The sequence below is a fragment of the Columba livia genome, chromosome 17 (assembly GCF_036013475.1).
Source record: "Columba livia isolate bColLiv1 breed racing homer chromosome 17, bColLiv1.pat.W.v2, whole genome shotgun sequence".
Lineage (NCBI taxonomy): Eukaryota > Metazoa > Chordata > Aves > Columbiformes > Columbidae > Columba > Columba livia.
In genome coordinates, this window is record NC_088618.1 from 1,777,879 (window position 1) to 1,802,575 (window position 24,697).

At 43.0% G+C, this 24,697-nt stretch overlaps 1 protein-coding gene across 5 annotated transcripts in view; it reads right to left on the reverse strand.

Moving 5' to 3' along the window:
• The window catches only part of ADGRD1 (adhesion G protein-coupled receptor D1), a 120,273-nt gene that overhangs the window by 6,910 nt on the left and 88,666 nt on the right, over positions 1–24,697 (reverse strand). For all 5 annotated transcript variants that reach the window (XM_065032803.1, XM_065032804.1, XM_065032806.1 and 2 more), the window contains 5 exons: positions 23,282–23,348; positions 21,981–22,047; positions 16,029–16,120; positions 1,560–1,686; positions 304–345 (listed from right to left, as the gene is read on the reverse strand). In XM_065032803.1, the coding sequence (XP_064888875.1) occupies positions 304–345; positions 1,560–1,686; positions 16,029–16,120; positions 21,981–22,047; positions 23,282–23,348 (395 nt within the window). The remainder of the gene's footprint in view (positions 1–303; positions 346–1,559; positions 1,687–16,028; positions 16,121–21,980; positions 22,048–23,281; positions 23,349–24,697) is intronic.

Sequence of the window (24,697 nt, forward strand, 5' to 3'; positions counted from 1 at the left end):
CATATATACATATATACATATATACGTATATACGTATATACATATATACATATATACATGTATATATATATTCAAAAACCAAACAACCAAAACAGAAAAAACCATCTTTCTCATGTTAAATAAAATAAACATCAAGCATAGGTCAAAATTCCGCAAGTCACAGTCACTAACAGTCATGTATTAATTGAAAGGAAAAAATAAACCAGTGGCATAGCAGGTGATGGAGAAAGTGTTTTCTTTCTTTGTACTCACATTACTTGAATTAGGTAATGCCAGCTTTGTTAATGCCGTTCGGTTACGTACCTCTGAATTCAGAAGGCAGTGGAACAGGAACATGAAAAATCCCTGAAAACAGATAAAATGGAGAAGGCTGAAGACTGACTGTGATAAATGGAATACAATGATGTATTTCTCATGGTATTGTGTAAAGCAGGCATGGAGTAGCTGGAGATCTATAAATATTGAAGAGTAGCCCGAATTGTGCCAGTGTTGAACCGGGGAAACCTGCAGCATTCCGTTCCTATGGGGTATGACCGGATCTTTTCCTGTAAAACAGCAACTCGGAAACTTTGGGGTGCGGAAGGAGAAAAGCCTGGCTGGAAAGCAGCAGGAATTCTGTTTTCATGAGAACAAGAGAACTTCTTGTCTGTACTTGTAAATATAAAGCCAGATGTAAATCTCCTTGGGGAAACGCCAGATCAATACTTTTACATTAGCAAACAGAGCTATTAGCACTAGGAACGCTTTCACAACAGAATTTTCCTTCTTGTCCAATAGAAGGTGAAAAGGTCTCATCTCCTTTCCCTTCCAAAACAATTTCATTTTCTTTAGGGGACTGTTCAGCCCAAGTTATGTTTTTATTTTGGTTGGAAATTGGAACTTTCTTTATCAGCTTACGGGGAGAGCTCTTTTGCCCTCTTGCTGTGACCATAGCGCTAATTGTTCCTGAGACAATAAGGGATTTACAAGAGTTCATCTCCCCCCACCTTGTAATCATTATTCAGGACAGAATTTTAACACACCTATTTATGCCTCTACTGGAACATCCACTTAAAGCAGATGCTTCAATTCCTTCTTGGAAAGAGCTGTTTTTCTGGATCAGTGTCTTTAGAAGGCAGGGGACTGAAATGCGGCCTGTGAGAGACACGAGCTGGTTCCTGCAGAACGACTCCGCTTTTCCCCTTATGCTGCACCTTAACACAAACTGCTGCTCGCTTTCATTTAGTCTCAGTAATGGAGCCTCAAACTGACACTGAAAAATCGTTCTGTTATCTCTGTTAAAGAATCCTGCCTGTGGTAGATGGTGCTGGAAGAATGAATTTCATTTCTCAAGCTCGCTGTCTCATTTATTTAATTATTGCTACTGGAAGCACTGAGGAATGGGATTAAAGTTGTGTTTGTACAGACTGAACAATTGCCAGCACTTTATGGTCAGCACAGACTTAAAAGACAGAGGAAGGAACACAGAAAAAATCCAATAAACACAAGCTTGTGAAAACGTTACTAATGATCCATTTACGGGATTACAGTAGCCATAAACTTTCCCACCATGTACTTACTTGTAGCGAATTGAAAACAGCAAATATATACTGAAATACTAAGGCATGGGCATTGACGGCCAAAATCCCAAAGATCCACGAGCTTCCCAAGATGGGTAAGAGAACAGCGACGGCTTTAGCTGTGAGTCTGAAAGAGAAAATGAAAGGAGGAGATATGATGAGACACTTCAACTTGCACCCACGCACCAGGGAGCTCATCAAGCGTGGCCTGGCTGGAAGGCGGCGCGTCTGTGACCCCCTCGCCAGAAAATTCCCTCAATGGGAAAGTCTCTGAATTCCTCATTCCACATCTGTGACACCGGGGATAACAGAAATTCAGTGTTGCATGGGATAAAACCAGAGGGAAAGTTGGTTTAGGGTGATTAATGTCCTACGCGCGCCTTTGACCTCCTCGTGCAGATTAAAGTACAGGTTCGTGCATAGAGCTGCGCGACAAGAGGCACTTGTAATCATAACAAACATGAAACAAATCAGAATTTTGTACAGCGCGATTTAATGAAGAAATCTTTTAATTAAACGTAGAGACACCTTATTTGTCTTAGTGACCTGAGCACACGCTTCGTTATAGCCTTGATTAAAAGCGAATGTTGAAGTGCCACACAGCCTTCAGGTTTACTGAAAATCTGGGATGGGGAAGAATCTAGAATATTGTTGGTTTGGCTTTTTTTTTCTTTTCTCTATTGATTCGTATCTTTATGTCCCTGGCCATGAATATTTCTGCACAATTCAATTCAATTCTGCAAAGAGTTTGTTCAGCCAGAAAATAAAGGAATAGCCAAAGCTATTTTGTTGCACCCCGATAATCTCCTCAACTGATATACAAACCTGTGGTTTATGTTGCCAGAGGGCTAACTCATTGTATAAACCCTGTTTGGTTGGTTCATTGGCTGGACTTTTCCAGCCAGAATAAAGTCTGGTTTGGACCTTGTTGTCCACCTAAAACTGACTGTGGGGTCTCTCCGTGACAGGCGAATGGGCTACACTCGGACTCCAGGGTGCTTTAGGTGTCCTGTCTAACCTGACGTTGTAGGTGATCAGTGTGTACAACGCAGCTGCACTTGTAAAACTGCCCTCGTTACAAACCCCACTTTGTTCTTCTCTTCTCACACTCTCCATTTCTATAAAATGTGCCGTTTGGAATATCGTTTTCCTCAGCTGGCTTGTTGCCAAAAATGAATTTTCATTCTTTTCGAGTGTAAGCGTAAAAAGCTTCATCTGTAATTTGCCGTTGGGGCAGAGTAGAGTAAGAGACTAGATTTCAATGTTTTCAAATCCTTCTTACTGTGTGGATTTTCGGGAGCCTGTTAGCAATGCTGCTCACTATTCAGCACGGAGTTCAGCACATACGCGGCACAAACACATAGTGAAAAATTAAAACAAAATACAGACGTGTGGGGTTTTTCATGCAAAGTCATTAATGTTTCATGCATATCCATTTAGAAGAGGAGCCATGAGGGGGTGAAATCCATTTCAGACTATCTAGGGGTCAGCTCTGCACATATATCACATAAATCTCATTCAATCTTTGTGTTTTTTTCTAATTAGTGCATTGTTTCCATGCCTACCTGCCCTGAACCTCATCTGATGTATGAAATTGTCGGTTCAAGGTGTTTATGAGCTTTACTCACCAAGGGAAGGACTCAGCTCTATTGTTCCTGGTCCTCTTTAATTTTCTTCCACCTTCCCCACCCCTTCCCATCCTTATTTCATTTTGTCTTTGAACTTTAAAAAAGGAATACACTAAATGCAAAATGCTGTGTCAGAACACACCATTAAGTTGGCAAGCTTAAAAAAACCCCTTAGGAATACAAAAGTTAATGTTCCACTGGGCACATTAATTCTGACACACTCTGCATACTTTATTTTTTTTATTCCCATTTTTCTTTGCTACATGAATATTTTAGTAGATTAGTTCTAGTACACTAAGATATAGAGCACAGTGAAATACGTGTTGGTTTTGGAGAAGCAATACTGCATGACTTGGGCTGCAATACCAGCATTTGAGCTTTATAGTGTCTATGGAACTGGGTCTATGAAGGAACAATCCTTGCCCCCTAACGGGGCAGAAAAGCGAATGGTCATTGCTTTATAAAGGACTCTCTAATTTCCTCCCACGTGCCCCTTCTCATGCTCTGGCCTTTGAAATGAGCAGCAACAGAACAGCCTGTTTCTGACAAACACTTCTAAAAGCTCAGATATTATTACTTTTCATCAGCCTAATGGCATTAAGTTGGGTGAACTTTCTGTTTCTCTGCACCTGTAGACTCTGAATGGTCAGTCCTGAAATTAATTAATCCAGAACAAAGCAAAAGCAGCACAAAAGATTTGTTTCCTTCTTTCTGCCGTTTCCTTTGGCCAATATATTGTTTGAAAGTACGTATCTTTGGCTCGGGTTGTTTCTCCCTGTGCCCCGACACAACCGACGTCTCCAGCCGGGCTGCGGAGACTGGAGCACCGAGAACCACTTCGGTAGAACCTGATTGCATTGGGGTTGGTGCCTGTGGAGTGAGATTCCTCTCTCGCACAGAGCCAGCGGCGGTGGATTCCACCAGAGCTGCCCAGTGTAACCTGATGGCAGAGGCTGCTCTGGGACACTCCTGGTCCCTGTTCGTTCATCCGTGGCCCCGCTCACCTCGGCTCTCGGGTCTCAGTCCCGTTGTTGGGGGGACCAGAGTCCTTGGAAAATGTTCCCAATGGTTCTTGCAAGAGCAGCGTGGGCTTTATTCATTAGTTGCTAATCAAGCTGTCCATTTCACATGCACTCACCCTTTCAACCTCCTGTTGAAAAGAAGTATTTTTCTTCCCTTTACCTGTTCCTACAGTTTGATTCCTGAATGGTAAACGTTGTTCACTAGAGATCTTCCGCTACCCACTTCTTCAGCTGGCTTTGGTTGGCTGGTTTTGTTTCAGCATTCACTTCAGTGTATTTCTTACCCAGACTGTTAGCAGCGCTTTACAGCAGCTGGGATCCTCAAGTGTGCACTCAGCAATCAGCAGAGAAGGGAGGTTTTCTGAGCTGGATAATTATCACTATACTGAAGTCCTGTTGTGCAAGAAGTGCAGGTTGCAGCACCTCCAAGATGTATTTTCATTACCAACATCATATAAAATCGTTGCACTGCTACTGAAGGAGCATTTTTCCAAGAGCAGGGTCGGGCCTTATAGTTTTATTGTATTTGCAATTGGTCTGGAACAGCTCTACTCAATGGAGATTGCTGCTTTCCTCTTATTTAATCTCTGCCTGTTTCTGCTGTTGCCAGTGTCGATATCTTACCCCGATGCAGAACGACCACACTGACAGCTACAAGAAAGGAATTTCACTGCTTGCAGAAAGAAAACTTGATTACTTCTGTGAAGGGGACCCCTAATTCACAAATCAATTTTAGTAGTTATATGCGGAGCACTAATCCTTTAAAGACTTCTGACGTGCACTTTCCAGTCATGATGCCTCCTGAAGTAAGAACTAAATTCAGACCCATAAGCCAAGACTATATAATAATTGGAGGAAAAACTGTCTAAAAAAAGCAAAAATCCTTCACGATTCACCAAAATTGTTACTCTGACAAACAGGCCTATTAACTGGAATTTCTCTCTTTTCCTGAACTCTTTGCTAGCCTCTGACAGCAATATCCTTTGTACTTTATATAAAACAAATAAATCCCCAAACCTGTAACTAACACTCCAGACTAATGATGGGAGAAGTTGCCTTTAGCTGGGAACCACACGCACCAATTCTGGGCAGGAATTAGAATGTTTCTCCTGCACGTCCGGCAGCGCTCGGAGCTCACACACCACGTCTGCTGTCCGTCCGTCCCACCGCTGAGGACGGACGGTCCCTCTGAGCACACACGTCCCTCTGCCCCCTCCTTCTCCAAGGAGCCAAACCAGCACTAAGCAATTTAGGAGGTGAGTTGCCACCAACATCAAACAGAGAAATGGAAGGACGCTGATAACAACTCTTGTTTTCAAGCAAACCGGGCAGTGAGCAGAAATGAAAACATCCACGAGAGTCTTCGGGGCTGATCCAAAGCCACTGATATCATTTGGAGTCTGCAGGATCAAGGTCCCTTTCACTCCTCAATAAAAAACAAGCGAGTCTCCTGGAGTAAGAGGCTGCGGGGGGTGTGAGCAGCTCAGCAGAGCACAGGCTGAGAGTCACATCCCTCCGGCCCCCTTCAGGCTTAGCAACCAGTTTGCTCCGCACACCGCATCAAGCGATATGGAGAGCAGGTGCCTGGGTCTTTTTATCAAAATGAAATTAATCTCTGAACTCTGCTGGACATCTCGATCCAACGGGCAGAGCTCTCCTCTCGGAAAGAAAAACATGCGTTTTAGTTCTGAGCAGTAGCTCATGAACTCCTGCAAACAGACACGTACCTTTTATTCCTCCTACGCATTGTCTTGCTTATAGAGACAATCAGGTTGATGGCAGAAGGGATGTCTTTTAATTAGCACATACACAGTTGCCAGCCTAAGCTCGGGTGATTTCTAGGCACAATAAATTAAAAAATAAAAATAAGAAGGCAAAACCACTGGTAACTGCAGATGCCATTTCCCGTTTTCCCAGATGTTATTTGCCCTTTCAAAGTGATGCTGTGAAACTGAGTAAGAGATATTTACAGACACTTCAGATCATTGCTTTCTGGTGGGTGCCGGTTATAATCCAGGGAAGATGCAGCTCGTCAAAACTGCCGTATTTATGAAAAGACGATAAATCTAGGTTGCAACAGCAACTAAATGGAGGGTGATCATGCTCAGGTGAGGGGGACGGGGGTGGCATTGCTCCCATTCTGTTCCACTTGGTGTGCAATACCCAGCCCTCTCACAGACCCTCACAAGAAGGAAGATGCTCCTAAAGCAGTGACATTTCTCATAAGTCTTCCCCAAAGCTAAAGCTGCCTTTAGGATCTACAGTATCTGCCCAGAAGGTGGGAGGTCTGTGCTCAGATCCCTCTCCTGCCCAAGGGACCACAGTTGCCTTTTGTTCCAGAAGAGCATTTTGAGTCTCTGCTTGATGCTCACTCTCACCTATTGGACCTGCTCCGTTTACATTCAATAATAAAATATTGCCTAGGTCAGAAAGAGAAGGGGTACTCCATGGGCTAGTCAGGGGGTGCTCCCTGAGAAAGAAGTGGATTAGTATTTCTTATTTTATATTAAATATTCAGTGGAGCAGGGACTGAAATCCTTGAACCCCCAGCAAGCCTGACACGACTATGGCCGTGACCAGAAATGGAGGGACCTTCAGAATTGTAACGCGGGGAAGGCAGTTCCGGGGGCTGGCAGCACTGACTTCAGCACCTAACCAGGGATTGTGTGTCCAATCACTATAACAAATTCACTAGCAATGGTGAATTTCTTTAAAATGCAGGTAAACTAAAGGGTTGACTTTGTTGCAGTCACATGTTAAATCTTTTGGGAGTACCAAAAAATGTGGCTGCTGAAACAGTTTTTTGGGACACCCGGACAATGGGTGACAGAACGAATTTCCCAGCGGTTGGTATTGACGACCATGGCCAGAAGCCAAAATAATCAAGTTCTCAGAAAAGCATGTGGAAAATGGAAGCAATTCAAGAGGAAAAGAGCAAGCCTTGCTCCTTACAGCAGTGGAGATTTATGGACTTCTTGAACACAAACCATTCACTTTCCTATTTCTTCCTCTGTTTGGATCTTCCTTAAAGCTGGTTATGGCATTACTTTAAAGGAAAAAAAGACAAGAAGATATTACCCACTTCCACTTCAGGGGTTCCTTAATAGTCTCACAAAAGCAGTTTGAGTGGAAAGTCTGGAGGGATTAATTTGTTGTTTTGAAAAGAACATAAATCGCTGTGTTCTAATGGGTCATGTCCTTTTTCTATCGCTATTAGTAAGGGTGAGTTTGTTCCCAAAGTTGGACCAGCCCTCTTGTTTTTCAGGTCGCACTTACCGAGCAGGCTCTCCAGAGAAGAGCAAAAAGAGCAGCGCTTTGTCCTCACAAGCACACAACAGAGCTGCGCAGGAGGGTTTGGGTCTATCCATGTACCATTAGCCCTGAGCTAGTCCTGAGCTGACAATGGTTACGGCATTATTTCTGTTTCTAGGCCAGACAAAGATATCAAATAATTAATTGCCAAATATGACCATAAAGTTAGTTATAGGAGTAACATATTAATACAATAATCTAACCTGGGCTGCACTTGGCACTCTGCATATGTGAAAACAGATGTTCCTTCAGCCTCCCCCTGTCTAACCGGACCTGGTGCCGAGCTCTGCGCTGGACTCAGCCGCGAGAAGGAACTTGTTACAACAGCTTGTTCTCAAGATACTCAGTACCTGTCCCTTCCAAGGACAAGGCAATAGAAATGTCCCCAAGGGCTAAATCCTGCCTGTGGGTGCCAGGTGATTTTTTCCAATTAAATTCATTATTTCTTCCGCTGCAATCTCCATTTTTAAATTCATTTTCAAAGCTCCCAATGCGGGACTTTTCCATCTCCCGGCAGCTTTCTGCACAGACTGGCCCTGGGTCTCTTGTCGGTGTGAGGCATGAATCTATATCAACCCAACACTTACTATTCTTAATCGGCTAAATCTCTGCAAGTCATCTTGAAACAATATACTGAAAATTAGTCTTATTGTGCTATTTACAGCCATCTGAATCTTTTTTATAGTTATTATCTCATGCGGTGAAAATCTTTGTTTTCCCGGCAGTAAACCGGGATGACAGAGCCAGTGCTAATAAAGAGGGATTGTCAAATTACAGAAGTTATGAGAAGGACCTCATAGCGTTCGCTTTTTCTTAGAGAACAGGAGATTTGAGGGAAGAACTCACCTGACTGGAATACTGATACGAAAGGGCACAGCTTGTTCAGAAAGGACACACAGGGAAACGGAAAGGCTATATCGACAATGTAGACCTGCTCAGAGAGCCAGAAACGCTAGGCAGACCTTTCAAAAATCTATGTAAAATAAAGGCAAAGGGGCTGATGTGGGTACGTGGGTACCCAGTGTACGTGGGTTTGGTTTGCCAGACCAGAAGCTAATGTGGATGAGGCCTTCTTCTTTCCCCAAACATTTCAAGAGTTGCCCAAAGCACAGTATTAGCTGTTAGGATGGAGCTAGCTTCATTTAATACACAAAACTGGGTTTTTTTTAAGACTGAAAGGGAGCAACAAAAGTTATTAGTAATCTAGAAAATGTGGCCTGTCAAAAACAGGACAGGTTTTGGGTATATTGGTTTGCAGGAAAAGAAACTGTTGTCAATGTCCACAGAAGGACGGGCTCCTATTCGTCCTTTCTTAAACTGCCCTTGTGGAAAAGTCAGGCTTTTTAAGAGCAGCTATTAGGGGAAAACTTCTGAGCCAGCTACACCCCAAAGAGACTCAAATTTCCATCCCCAGAGGCTTTTACCAGTGGAAGCGATTGTGTTTTACACACAATTCAAAGTGGTCAAGAGCAATTACACAGCAATGAACCCCAGAGCTTGGTAGTCCTGGCTGCCTGGGAGCAGCCGGGAAAAGCAGCCTCGCAGAAATGGGGTTCATCGGAAATCTGCACATTTGTCAACTATTTGTGCTCTAAGCGTGAAGTCAGTAGGGCTCATAGTTTAATTGAGGATGGCAAAGCAAGAGTCACATCTGCCCATACACAAAATTTCTGTTGAATAACATTCACCCCCTGAGGAGCTGAGCTCTGAAAATGATCTTTCGACCTAAACATTCTCAGTGACCCTCAATTATGCAATGATATCAACAGAAAGACCATTCTCCCATTTCCATGGCAACGGTACCTGTGAACAGCAAAGCCATCAAGGTCAGGCACACAAACGGAGAAAGAAAAGTAATTTTCCGTGTAATGGCTCATAGGAGCTTTAACTGCAGTCGTGGCAAATAAATAGCCATATACTCGCTCGATCGCCTGTCTCAAGTGTACATAAGGGGAGAAAAGAAGAATTGCTGAAGTACAACTGCAATGCCACCGCTTTGCTGCCTGGATGCTGAGATCTGCTGGTGCTGCTGATCCAGAGGACGACACAAAGTGCAGCCGGGCGCTCGGCCATGCAGAGCTCTGCTGCCAGAGCTCCATTGCTTGTTAAGCTGGGATTAAAGGAGCCGAGCAACACAGCCACCAATGCCAGCGCTTCTGGCTGAGCCCCTTTTGGCTTTTTGCTACCACCTCAAGCCCTTTGCTTTAGTAAAAATGTAACAAGTATTGGGTACGCTTGTGGTTCCGTATATATTACAGAAACAGAAAAATAGACTCTGTGGTCATTTATTCTAATTTCTGAGCTGAGGATTTGCTGATTCCCCTGTTCTGTACAGCGGGCTCAGACAATATTGCATAACAAGCTCCTTTATGAGGCTCCGTGCATATTGATGTCTGTCTTACCGCTGCTTAATTTTCTGAATGGGTAATCTGAATCATGACTCTCTACTCACATGGGAACACCCAAGGCTTCTTTGTTCTGTTACTGTATTCAGATATTCCCTAGTTTTTTAATATCTTTATTAAAATAAGGCAACTAACTTGGGAGGGTGGCTGGAGAAGCTACACTGGGGATGATAAACCAGTGGAGTTGAAGAACGTGGCTCTTCATGGGACGACACAGAGCGCACTTCGAACATCTCACTGTTCCTGACATTCTCCTGCTTTCAGTCATCATCCGACTTAACTGCCTTTTTGATTATTTCCAATATTATTCCAAAATAAAAGTGCTTTTTATTCCGTTTCCTTCACTAAAATATATGTTTCTGCCTCACATCTTTTTCAATTGAAAAGAACTGGGCATAATTTTCAATTTCTGTTTCCAAAACACCTGTAGTGTATCTATAGCTAATGGCATTTTATTACTTACCTGAAAAGAGTATCTAAAAGTTAAAAGTCACTTGTGATTCTAAAATAGGGCCTTTGCCGCAGGTACCCATATTTTTTGCTTATTGTTATTTACTTAAATTTATTTATTTATTTTTCCTTATTTGCTTTTATTGTGAGAGAATATTGTGAGGAAAAGATGTAACTCACACTTAGCTAAATCTGTGTCAGACTGAGCAGTGATTTACAAGGCTGCTCAGAGCTCTGCGCGAGCTGCGTGTTTACATAAGCATTTACTTTATGCGATGGCATAACTATAATATTTGTCTTATTATTCTGCATCAAGCTGACATAGAGTTCTAGGATAATAAATTGGCCAAGGATGTGAATGCAGCAGTTCAGGCGAACACTTGAAGTTATTGCTGCTCACAGTCAATTGTACTATTTTTGTGCTGAACGACCAACATTTAATTGTTGCTTTGGTACGAGGCGTAAAGCCATGACTCCCAACACTGCCACCTCCTGCCATTATTTGCATGGCCAAAAATCGATCTTAAAAGATTGGAACCTAAAAACAATTAGGCGAATTTTAAAACAAAGGGCTGTGAACATCAAAGCTCTTTTTCACTGTAGATTTTCAAAAGCTGTGACTTTCTGTTGTTATAATTCTAAAGTAAAGACCATATACTGTTCTTTAGATGCCTGGAGGAGGGAGGATGACCCCACACCTTCAGCGTTCCCTTATGTTACAATATCATCTCGCTAACAACATCTTTGACCTGGCTCCTGTGTGCGCTGGTACCCTGACACCACAAAAGATGCAACCTTGGGCATGGGGCCAGCAGAGAGGGTTGTTCTCATTAAATGCCACGTAAATCCTGATCTGACTTCAGGAGGCCCCATCTGAACGCAGCACACCCTCCAGCTCCTGCAGAGAACAGATTCCACCTGCAGCGACTGCTGCCGGCGCCTGCCAGGGACAGGACGCAATCAAGGAATTGATTCAAGTGTAGTTCAATAAGTACAACATAGGTTTCTAGACACGGAAGATGAGAAATAGCCAAAGGGTGGCTTGGTGCGGTCCCTTCTCTCATCCCTTTCCCTTCCATTTCTGATTATGTTGTGCTCAGAGCAAGGTTTCATCATAGGCATTTCATAACCAAGTTTTACTAAACCTCGTTCTGTCCTGACATTCAGATATGAAAACAAACATGCCTGAGCACGTCTAATGAAAAACATTATATCCTTATCCTCAGAAAATCTAGCACCTCTTAAATATCAAGCTTTCCTAGTATATTTTGTATCTATATCACAGTATCATAAAATCATAGAATAGTTTCGGTTGGAAGGGACCTTTAAAGGTCATCTAGTCCCACATCCCCTGCAATAGCAGTGACATCTTCAACTGCAAATCTTACTGTCCTTCCTCATACAAGAAAGAAACATGCACACAAGTATCAGAGCTGCTTGTTCCTCTGGAGCCAACGATCAGCTGCCCTGGTCACCCTGGAGCAGTGAATCCTGTTTAAGGAGAAACAGCAGACGGGAAACAATTCCCGCAAAGGACGATTTGGGCTCAGAAGGAAATGACCAAGAAAACAATAAGCTGTGGAAGGACTCACAGTGTTGTCTTGTCCAGCTCAGCTACAGGACAGAATCAGCAGTGCAACCACTTGTCAAGCTGTTCAAAGACCGGAGCTCAGCACCTCTCTGGACGACCAGTCCCCTTCCCACTATTGGCAGCTTAAAGATATTTGACTTTGCCATCACTTTAAGCCCATGACTGTTCTCCCTTGTTCTGTGGTTTTGCAGGGTAGCCTGCTCCCTGCAGTTATGTTTTACATACTTTAAAGCTTTTATTACTCGCCCCCAAACGTGCCTGAAATGTGCCTTAACAATTCAACAGGACCTGGAGCCTTTTCCACTGCATCTGCGCTAAAGCAAGCGCTGCCGTTACCGTCATAATAGTTCCTAAAAGATTAGCACTTCCTCATTAATACTCTCATTGGCAACATTCAAACCCATGTATTTTTAGTCTAAACCTCTAATAAGGAGATACCCAAACTGCATTTGTATTTGTCATATTCAATGAGCCAAAAATTTAATTAGGTTGAAGACATTATTATTGGCAGTAGCACTTCAGCTCACTAATTGTCATTGCTTAATACTTTCATTTTAATTATTTCCTTTATTGCCAGTCAACCCTCCTCCTTCCAAGCGCTTCATGAGGTGCATCACCCACGCTGTTTGAAGCCATGTTCAATGAACGCGATTCCTCACACCCGATCAGAAATGGTAAGAAAAGGAATTGCTGCAGCAGGTTTGGCCTGGGCACGGCTCTTTCTGCCCGACGGCTCTTCAGCAAACTGGAAAAGCTCCTTTCCAACATCACACACAAAAGCTGGGACCCTGTTTCTCGGAGGGTTGCACTGCAGCATCTGCTGCCCAGAAAGCGTTTTCTAGTTCTGTGCATTTTTAATCCCTGTAGACTTCCTGAAGAGTTTGCAGATTGTAACTTGCTCCTCACCTCTCTTGGAAGAGGGGGGAAAACCATCTCTAATGGCATCACAAAGGGGCGGAATTTAGTTATGGAAGGAGAGGATGATATCTCCGTTGGCAGCAGAGCTCTCACGAGAGCTTCAAGCAGGTGCTGTGATGGACAAGTACAGTCTGTGAAAATGAACAGCAGCAAATAACCCTTAGAAAGAGAAGTCTTTGGGCACCAAATGACAGGAGACAGGAAAGGAATCACAGGAACAAAATGGAACAAATACACAGTATCTTGCAGGATAATGGCTGATGTTAAAGCAGCAAAGCTCCCCGCAGGAACGGGTGGGTTGGTATGGAGACAAAAGGTGACAGGGCTGGGAGGCGGGCGGCGTGTTTATAAACAACGTAAAATACTGATGCAGAGTCGTGGCACAGAGTGGATCGTTGATTAAACGGATGAGCAGCTTGCCATGGTGCATTCGGCGTGCGGGGATGTAATAGATGGCTTTGCAAAGTGCTTTGGAACGGTCAATTACACGGTTAAACATACAGATGTCTGCGGCAGCACGAGCTGCTGGGGGACAACTCTCTTGGATTTGTATCTGTCAAAGGGAAAATCTCTCTGTACAGCTTATTTTTTTTCGAATAAGCAAAGTAAGGAATGGCTTTGCATTAAACCTACACGCTCTGTTTTCTGCTTAATCCAAAGTGGTTTATGCTATATTAAAAAAACAGCGTGAACTAACACAAGAGCTTACAGGAGCTTTCCTTGAAGCCCTGTTCTGCTCCCGTGCGCGGCAACTACTGCCATTTGTTCCAATTTTTAGTCATTAATTTAACTAATCAGAAGACATTATTTCCCCTCACCCAACAGAGAATTAAGAAGCTATTTTATTATTTTACTGAGGACTGAGCTTTTAGGAACAAAGAAAATTAGTAAAATGAAAGCAAGAATGGGGCAAAAAGCTAAGAAACCTTCCTGGTTTTGTCGTAATTGCTTTCTCCATGGATGATGATGATCGCTATCACTTCTGCTTCACCGCCCGCTGAAGTGCACACTTTTAATAAATAATAGCGATTTTTCCAACTCATCGGACCATTTCAGAGTAAGCAGTGAGAAAGTATTCGGTAAGAGTTGGACTTGATCGTTTTTTCAAGAACAAATTAATTAAACGGTTTCTTCTGGACAATATATGTGCAAATGGAGTGGCTGGGGAAGCACAGTGCTGTGCCTCAGCAGGGCACCTTTGTTTCTAGACTCAGACTAACATTCCTGCAGCAGAGGTGTGCTTGGCATTCCTCCCTCTATTACAATTAATACTAGTCTTAGTGCAAAACTAAGATCTTTGAAAACTGTATCATGCTTTAACTCAAGCAATCCAGGAGCCAGGTAACTCCTGTAATCAAACAAGTACCTGCAACAGACTTAATCAGGGCAGAGTTCTCCCCATGGGTGATGGAATGTGCACCTTTCTAACCCGCTGTCACATCAGATATCTTTTCTCAACATAACAGAGAAGTAACTTCCCCAGTAAACACAACAATGAGACTTTGAAGGGGTAGGACAGCAAGAAAAAAGCTATTTAGGTCCTAATAACAGTTGATGAAGGCACTGAGTGGAATTAAGGCTTTACATGCGGCAGAAATAAGTAAGAAAAAGAGTTCGAATGGTCCATAACTCAGAAATGTAATCACGTGCCTTTTCAAGCACGTGAGCAATTCCATTAAACTAATCTGCTTTAATTGCATTAAGCTTAGAGAGACTGCTCATATGCTTCAACTCAAACGTATGATTAATTATTTCCCTAAAAGAGAAGATAATGCAAACTAATGTCGTATATATACATTTAAATGTTTCAAGGTATTTGATTCAGAATTCTAGAAACTAAAATATTCAGATTAGCATTTTGGTGCAAAATTTGTCCCCTGGTTGCAAACCGCTCTCAGAAAGCAGCAGCCGAATTATGACCCAAAATTATTTTGCTGAGAGTCAACACCTAATCATCTAATAAAAGGTTCAAATATAATCATTCACAGCAAAGTGGAACAGCTCATATTCCATTCATATGTTCAATATGCTCCAAAAGACAATGCAAAAAGCTTATCCTTAAATAAAATTAAAGTAATAAATAGGAGCTAATGACAATTTTTTTCTCAGGTCTTACAAATAAACAGCTCTTGCACAATTAAAGTTCAGACAGTAAAAATGTGACTATTTCCGCACACATACAAAAATTCCTACAATGACCAAATACTTATTGCTCAGACTGTCACAGGAGTCTGTTATTCATTAGTTAGCATTTCTGATCCTATGCTGATTAATGATATTCATTTTGCCCTAAATTATTGGGTATTTTGCAGTTTATGTGTCAGATAAACTTACTCTTTTCTACTGCTGCTTCAGTTTCTCCCATATTTTATTTTGGGAGTGCTACTATTGTTATTTCCTTTAAACAAACCAGAAGGATGTCCACACCAGCACCTCTATAACTAGAACAAAATGTTCAGCAAGACGTTGTCTGGTGTCCCCATTGTGACGAGCAACATCTGAACCTGGAGAGGCCAATCAGCCCATAATGTACTGCCCTTTATTCCGAGGAAAATGTGAACGGGGAAGATGAATAATAAATTAATTTTAGGATAAAAAAAAGGCATTTTGTTCACACTTCTTTTTCTATTTTGGCTTTTAAGCCTGCAGCTCAATGGATGCTGCCTTCGGAGCGGAGCACTGGCTCACCCTGATGCATATGCTGTAGTTGCACTGGAGAGGACCTGTTGCCATATGGAAAACCACAAACAATTAGTCCAAATAATTACATCAGTTTATTGCTGCCTGTTGCCAAGAGAAACAAGCCTTGTTGGTAATATCCACTTGCGTTTCCAAGTAACTTAATCTTTAGGGAAACCAAATGCGCTCCAGTATTAGCACCTCTCTAACAATAAATATACTTTCCAACTGATATCATCACGGCTCACAACAGCGTCTTCGCTAAATTCTCTGCTCAGCCGTGGGCTGGAGGCCTCAGAGCCGTGAGTTATCAAGAGAATGATATGATACCTTTGACATTCTTTGCGTTTTACTAGAAAGGGATGATATCAGTGTTCTGGGAAAAGTCCATGACACATCTCTATGACATAACATTGCTAGTGGGAGATTACTAACGTGTCATAACTTGAATGAGAAAAACTTACTTGAAGGCATTGGCATCTCCGTGGACCTTGTAGTTTTCGGCACTGATTCTCGAGATGACTCTCGTGACGGCGATGAGGATGCCAATGTTGACCTGCAGAACGAGGAGGAACACGGCGTGGTCAGGAAAGCGAGTGCAGACAAACGCAATAGGAAACAGTTTGTGTGTTGTGTTTATTTGGCAGAAGAGGTTTCCAGTTTTGAACTAGTACAGTCGGCCCCTTGTCAATGGATTTCCCTGTCCCCACAGTGGGAAACTTGCTTGTACTCTCCTTCAGGAACAGCCCCTGCCTGTTGAGGATGAGGCTGGATCGATCCATTGCTTCAGAGCTAAAGAAGTGCTCAGGATCCCTCTGGCACAAATAACTACCCTCATCACCTACTACCAGCTCTTTGGTTTTGTGTTTGCATGTACACAGAATTCAGAAAGCAACTTTCCGGCCAGACATCACGATTCCTGGTTCTTAGCAAATTCTGCTTGCAATTTAAGGACAAGATTATTTTAAAACAGCAATGAGGAAAATATGTTAAGCCTGAACTCAGTTCTTTAAAGCCCTGCTGTGTTTGATGGCAGGCCCTGCAGAAACATCAATACAATCAAAGACTTCTGCCAGAAAAGTAAGGAATCTTGAAAAGCCTGACACTGAAAATGTCTAACAAAGGAGAGTTTGCTCTGGAGTCACAGGTGAAGAAAGAAGGAAAGATGAAAGAAGAAACCTTATTCTTGAAATCCCAGATTTCCTGCGTCTTACAAAGCCAGTGAAAGGTGTGAATGATACGCACCAGCAAATGAATACTCAGAATCTTGCAGGTTCTCCAGCTGGCCATGAACCCTGCGCTCTGCTCACGACAACAGCGCAGGCAAGATAGTCTCAAAGAAGACCAATTAGATGGTTTTCTAAAGCACAATCTGCTCAGCATTTCTAGCTGAATTTTAATTTCTTTATATAAAATAAATTAAATTGGAAATTAGTTTCCTAGGTATTTTGGATTTGTCTAAAGTGGAAATTTCAAAAGGCCTTGAGCTGCTCCTCTTGCGCAGTCAGCGTCACTATGTCCTTTCCAGGGTGCATCAGTCAGACTTTTAAAAGATTAAAAGGAAATACTGTGATCTCACTGCTGATCAAAACTAGGATACAAGTAAAATTAGCAATGAGCCATTACACTCAAGCCCCAAAGTTCTATATTTAAATTTCCCAAAGCACTTGACATTTTTTGCTTAGGTATCTTGAGAAATTAATCTCATCCAGCCTAAATAAATGTATTAGCTACTAATGTCTTCCTTTGTTAATGTGTCAGTAAGTAAAGCATGGAGGTATTTCCACTGCTCTTATAATGAGAAACCAAAATAAAGCCCCTGAATTGCTCCTCCAATGATTTATTTGGCATCTGACATAAAAACTTTGCCGACAACTTGAAGAGGAGAACGCTTAGTTGATTAAACTCTCTTTGTGCTTTAGCCTACGTCAGAATGTTCAAACTAGGCGAATAAACACCTAGGTTAGGGAACTGTATATAGTTTCTATTTTTCACTTGTCACCTAGATTTCCTCCAAGTCTCATGAGATCTTTGTCTCTTCTTTAGTGTGGTGCAAAAACCCCACGTGTAAAACCTTCCGACGTGGTGTGTTGCATCCCAGCCAAGAAAAGGCTTGGCAGCACACAGGAACTGAGCAAAGAAAAGGATAGAACGCATTGCCTGAATTAAATCCATTGACCAGCTTCCCTCTAAAACCACAGACTATTTTAGGCTCCACTTCAGTTTCAGGCAATGGTACAGGGAGTTAGAACTGAGTTTTCCAGTCCTAATCTCGCCATCGTTAGTAATACACCAACACTGCAAGTCGTCGTGCTCACGACCCATCGCCGGGTCACATCAGAAATCATTACTGGGTATTATATATTTCTACACACAGCTAATCGATTAAATTAGATCGATGTTGAAATCCGGGAGAATGATTTGGAAACGCCTGATTCCACCCTTAGCTGTCCCAGAGCAACTACAGGTGGAATAGACTCAACTGAGTTAGTTTAGACTTCTGTGTACATGACTTTGTAGTAATGCATGTAGAATCACACCAGTCAGAGCTGAACATCAGAGCAAAACTTTGAGGTTGGAAAGGAAATACACAAGAAAATAAATAATAAATGAAAGCTGTAACAGATCCCTGACTCCTGCTCTTTCCTAATATTAATCCTTAATTTTTAATTTCTTAGAATCTGCTCCCTTGTTTAAAAAAAGTCGCATGCTTTCCTGATGGTTAACTAAAAAAAATTTCATTTTAAAATAATGAGGAAATTTAATTTTAAATAGTAAAAGTGCTCATAACTGGGCGCTAATAAGAAAAAATGAGAAGCTTAGCAGCTGTGGCCTGTCCATTCATGCTCTAATCTACTGCAGCACTTAAGTATGTACTTGATTTCAATGACTCTGAGGAATTCTACTGCTCCAGGGCCTTTAAATACTACCGGTCCAGCTCTGCCGCCTTTTCCCATGGAGAATGATGTCTAATGAGGGACAAACATTGTCACTTTTCAACCAGTGGTTGTACCCACAGAGCAAGATACTATTCATCATACCAAAATGATCCTAATTCTGCACTGGTACATAAAGGTATGAATAAATACCATGAGGCCACAGAGGTAAATTGTGTATGATCAGCAAGTATAAGGGAGAGAATATATTTTTTTACATATAGAATATTCATAAGCAAGTACCAACCGAAGACAGTGATGGAAAGCTCAGCCTGGGACCCAAGCTCCACCGAGTCGCCTCTGCAGACTCTGGTTACAAACGTCCTGTGGCCACCGCACAGAGCTGTTCACAATATGCTCACGAAAACCACTCAGCTCCATAAAAATGCTGCTTTTTCAGAAAGACTTGTAAAAACCCACCAGGAAAATGCCTAATTACAGGGACAACAATAGCAAGGACTCGCCAGTCCAGCCCCGTATCTGCCCCCAGCGACCGTCCATCGTGCGCAGCACCCCCACTGCTCTGTGCGCACAGATGCTTTCTGCAGAATTGCCTTAATTCTGCCATATCTATGGAAACACACCAAGGCAGCAGATGGCTGATAACAAACAAACCCTTCTGCCAGAAGTTTTAACGTTTTATTCCAGAAATTCAGGTGCTTTGTCAAGGTGTTTTGTTCCCTTTGAAGCCATATCCCAGGCCTGCTTTTTGGTTTTCAAATTAATTGCAAAGGTTTTTTGTGAACCTGCCTTAAGTGGATGCTACGGAGGCTTGAGTGTCACAGTTTAGGGCGTGTGGGACAGTGATTTAAAACCGTAAGATACAGGTAGAAGCCAAAAGCCCAACGCACAGAAGGAGCTATTTCTTCCATCGCATCCCTTGACTCAAACCTCAAGGTTTCCCTTTCGGTATGGGAATCCATATACGGATGGGAGGTTCTGTGAATTACTCCATAGAAAAGTATGTGTGAGTATTATTTCCCGGTCCCACTCCCACACATCATTCTGGTTTAGGGCTCCGTGAGGTTTGTGCCTTTCGGGAGCTGAAAAGAGCAATCTCTCGCTTTCCTTCACAGCATAATCCTTTTTCTTGGCTCAGAGACACCGCGGATGGAAAGAGTCAAAAAGCGCTTTTTGAGACGTATTTTCAGAGCTACACACTACTTCATGTAAGCGGTGGGTAATTTGTTATTTACAGAGCACAGGCACGCATGCACACACAAAATAGTGTTTACCCTTGTTATTTCCCTATAGGCACCAACACATTTTTCACCTAAACATATTCAATGCCCAGAGAGAATAATTTGTCAGCCAGCTCGCTGCTATTTTGGGCAGAGCTGGGCTCAGCCCATTTAACAAATTGCTCTACGTGGATCAATCTGGTGAGCTCATTTTTTTTTTCTTTCTCAACATACTTGTATCCCTACAAGAATATAACTTGAGCAGCACAAATGTTATGTATCATAAGTGAGAGCCAGGCAGCTACACCCTCACTTTCATTGGCAAGCAGCTACACATGCAAATAGTTGAAGGCTGTGCTCACTCAGGTGAGTAAGTGCTGCACTATCTGGTGTGTTTTGATTAATAGCATCTTTGGACAGCAGCTGGGAGAGATTTGGTTTCACTGGTTGCATCTCATTTCTTCCTTTGCTGCTGAGCAATGGCCAGAAAGCAAGTGCTAATGCGAGGAGGAGTCCTTTGAATACTAGATTATTCTAATTGCTCTCCAAACATTAATATTTACTTATCTTTGAATATAAACTCATGTACAGAAAGTCCAAGGCACAGGCCAATGAGAAATTAAGTTTGTTGGAATGAAGTCTAGAGTTGTTCAGCCAGCTCTAATCCAGCAACCAACATTAGTGATTTTATATATATGCTTTCACTTAGATAAAAGGAATTTTGCCCTCACTGTACAGGGACTTTCCAGTGTTGCCATTAATAATTAGATTAAAACGCTAACATGAGGCAGTTTCTGCCATATCAATATAGTAACTATTTTCAGAGGTTTTTAACATATGTTTCTCTAGCCTGGTTTTCAGAGGCTGGACCTTGCGGGGAAGACGCTGGGCTGCCCACGAGAGGTGCTGAGTTCAGTGTCTGCCAGGCCAGTGTCGGGATGTCTGCTCAGCTGTGGTGTGGAATTGCTTGTGATGGAAAAGGTCAGCCAAGGAGCCACGTTCTGCTTGCCAGATAATTATAGAGATATGCAACAGTAAACACTAGTTCTGTATATATAGCTCTCCATCCTCCCTTTGGCTTGGGAGCAGGATTTGGGGTGGGGGGGTTCTTTTCTTTTCTCTGTGTCTTCCATGGAAACGAGAGCTTTCTCAGGGCAGTCCAAGGCACGGGCTGCGGCTCCTTCTGATGCTCCTCCATGCAGGTGAATCCAGAGCTTATTTTACCTGGCCCTGCTTAAACACCACAGTAACACAGACTCTGGTCTAAATTTGGCCTCATGCCTTTGAAATCTAAGCAAAGCTTTAAAGACAACCTGATTTCGGTAAACAGCGAGTCCATCTCATGTTCATAGTGTCACTCTGACATTATAGCCTGCAGCAAAAATCGTAAACAACCTGATCAATTAAAGTATTGAAAACAGTGCTGAAGAGCAATAATCTCCCACTTAATCCCTGCAAACACCCCTGACTCCTTAAGTAATCATAGTGATTAAGCCACAACTCCCTGTAATTTAACATGTGGGCATAACGAAACTGCCGTAGAGCATTCAGGTCTCAGCACTGGTGCCCCGAAGGGCACTGTCCCCCGGGAAGACGCTGTTCGTACAGCCGGGAGGGGTGTCTGCGGCACCACCTGCACCCCGCAGGCCGGCCCGGACAGCCCCGCTTGCTCGGCCCGGCACCTGACATCGGACTCCAACACCTGGGGAGCAGCACTAGTTCGTGGTCACTGCAAGGAGGCAGCTGCAGCTCCGAACCTTCCCCAGCACTTACCAAAGGGTGACAGCTCCTGCTGCTGCTTTTAATCCTTTCCTGCTCGCTGCCAACTCTGCCCATGAGCATCTTCCCTCAGGCCGCTTTACTGGGAAAAGTGAGCTCTCTACAAGTAAAAGCTTTAGATACCAGTGGGGTATCTGGAACGCAAACCACAGGGTTTGTTCTTTCGGGGGGGATCTTTCTCAGAGTTATTAAAACTCCCAAGATTACTTGACTCTACACAGTTACTTATGGCTCCAACAGGGCTGTTTCAGGAGACGGCTCTCCTAATATTTTAGTTTGTATTTTTGTCTCGGAATAGTGAAATGAATGGTTAGAGCATTAATATGCATAAGCTAATACACAACGGTGTAAAACACAACAATCGGAGGAGGAACAAAAGAATTCTGGCCCTTTCATCTCAGTGATTGGTTCCGTTTGGCTGGCCGGGCACAAGGGCTCCGGTCGGCCCTCCAGCCCGTGCTGCTGTGCGGCTCCCGCCCACGGGCAGCCGGGACACAGCGGCAGCCCTGGGTTTACCTACCAGAATGACAAACAACGCCGGCGCCACAAAAGCCCAGATTGCTCCATTCTCCAGTGAAAGCCAGCAGCTGCAGAGAAAAACCAGAACGGTTTCAGATGAAACACACGGTCATTTAATTAGTAATGCTCTTAATTTAGAAAATGGACTAAAAGAGAATGCAAAAAGAGCGATGAATTTTAAAAGCAAGAGACATGATAGAGCATCAGTAAGAAGCTCCTTTCCCCCTCGCGCTTGGGGAATCTGAGGCAGGGCATAACTTTGATTAGTGTCTTGCAGAGAGCCGGTGACAGCGATCTGCCCCAGCACGCCTCCCCGCAGCATCGGGGCTGCAAAGATGGGAAGAAAGGGAAGGCCTTATTTGCTGTTTGTTGTTCTTGTCTCCTGTATCACAGGCATTCATTTCAGTGCTGCGAGCACTGTCATTGTAGCGGGAGACAAATTGAAGTCCTCCCTGGCTCTCCTGGCTGGGGGTGAGGAGGAGGCTGGAAATTTGCTGTCAGCTTCACGCCTTTCCTACAGAAAGCTGCTTTACCACACGCAGAAAACAACCCTTGCTCCGAACCTTTTGCTTGCATTATTCATTGGTGCCCAACAACAGGATAAGGGGCAACAGGCACAAGCTGAAACACAGGAATTTCCATCTGAATACGAGAAACTTCCTGACAGTGACAGGGACAGGGACAGGCTGTGGAGTCTCCTCTGGAGACATTCGAACCCACCTGGACGTGATCCTGTGCCATCAAAGTCAACCTAATTTAGCAGTGGGGTTGGACTCGATGATCTCCAAAGGTCCCTTCCAACCCCAACCATTCTGTGATTATGGCAAGATTTCATCCTACAGTGTTTTCTCAGATAAATTTGCTTTACTTTTTCCAAATTAGAAAGGAATTTGGTTTTCAAAATTTTTAATAACATCCATTCTAGATCTTCTGGTGTCTAACCACAGTTTTCTTCAAAAGATTAAATGCCTTTAATCAAAGATTACGCTCATCTTGTTCGAAGCGTTTCAGCCGCTCAGTGCTCAGCGTGGGGTGAGCGGGGGCTCCCCGCGGGGCCTCTGCGGCAAAGGGGAAAGTGGGCAAAACATCTCAGAAGCCCTTTGTGCATCATCTCAGTGCTGGAAAGCAAACCTGAAGCTTTTGGCTCCAACAATGTGTTGATAGAGCAGTTGTGCTTTTTCCGGCTACCTCCCCTGCTCCTCAGCAGGATCTTGCAGAACTACAGCCCTTTTAACAGATCTGTGAGCTTTTCTCCCCAGTAGATCCTTATTGCACCCGGAGTGAAGATGTTTTCATACTCACTTGCCACTTTCCCCATAGCTGTCCTGGGACGATGCTGTAGAAATCACACAAATCAGCAGTGGGCAGCCTGCGAAAAGGCAAAGGCAGCGGCAAGATCAGTAACAAAAGCACATCTTCCAGTAAACCCTGCAAGTTTAACTACATTTTGTATGGAGAACAGAGCAGCTCAGAGTCATTTTAGAATTAAGTCTAACTTGACGATCTCCTGCAGCTGTGTAATACAACACATTTCAATCAATTAGTATCAGACAAACTAAATGAATTCTCAATAAAGCACTAGTTTAACAGTTAAACCAAATTAGTGTTCATTTCATTGAGAGTCATATCCCTTTTTCAGCCTGGTTTTTGTTTATGCAATTTCTGCTGCTCGCTCTTCAAGCAGCAAAGTCCCGTGGAGCAATATCAGGCTCATTTTAACCACTTTGCTCTTGCTCAAGAGTGCAAAACAATCTCGAAAACAAAGTTGAGCTTCTCAGAGGGTGCGTGGCCACCGGAATCACAGCGTTCTCTGATTCTATGGCCAGCAGGCGAGAGGAAAGAAAAGGCGACATGTAGCTCTCTAGAGCATCACACGAGCAGCGAGAGTCAGTTACCAAGAGAGAAGCAAATTCTGATCCCACTCGGATGCCCAACCAAGACTGCAGGGGAAACCACGTTTTCCTTGCCAACAGTTCTGAATATAGTGAAACCTCATCCCTTTAAATATTAAATGATTGCCTGTTAATTCCTGTATGATTTAATAAAATGTGAAGGTTTGGGTTTTTATCATCTTATGGAATTTAATAACCGAGTCCCAGACAGAGTATTATACATGATAGCTTAAAGTTTCAATTTTCTTCTAAATTCTTCAGGTTTTCTGCATGAGGCTTTAGCAGAAATCTCTGACAAGCAATTTCTGCTTCATCTTACCAATATCATGCCCATAAAATTCTGTATAATTTTCCTGAAATGACAGAACTGTAATTTTAGGAAGGGATATTTTCATTCTGTATGGAGTGCAATTGTGGCTAGAAGCACCTTGTATTTATAAATAAGAAAACCACTCAGTAGTCAAAAAGCAGCATCTACAGACATTGTTTAGGTCTCAGACTTCGAAATCCCTTCTGCAGGATGGAGCTTAATATCCCATAAACTTGATTCTGCTCTCCCAGACTTGTCCAAACCAGGAATAACTCCTTAGAAGTAATTTCTGTGTAAGACCTGAACGAAGGCAAGGTTTTAGTTTACTACCATATTTGCCTGTTTAAGAAAGGAAATTCCCACATATATATTTGAACAAATACTTACATTCAAGAATAATTATATCCAACAGAGCGACTAAGCACAAACATGGGCCCATGTGCTGCAATCCGCTTTGCCGCGGGTCTGTGAGCCACCGGGACTGGTGGTCCCACTGGGACGTGGGCACATTTGCCA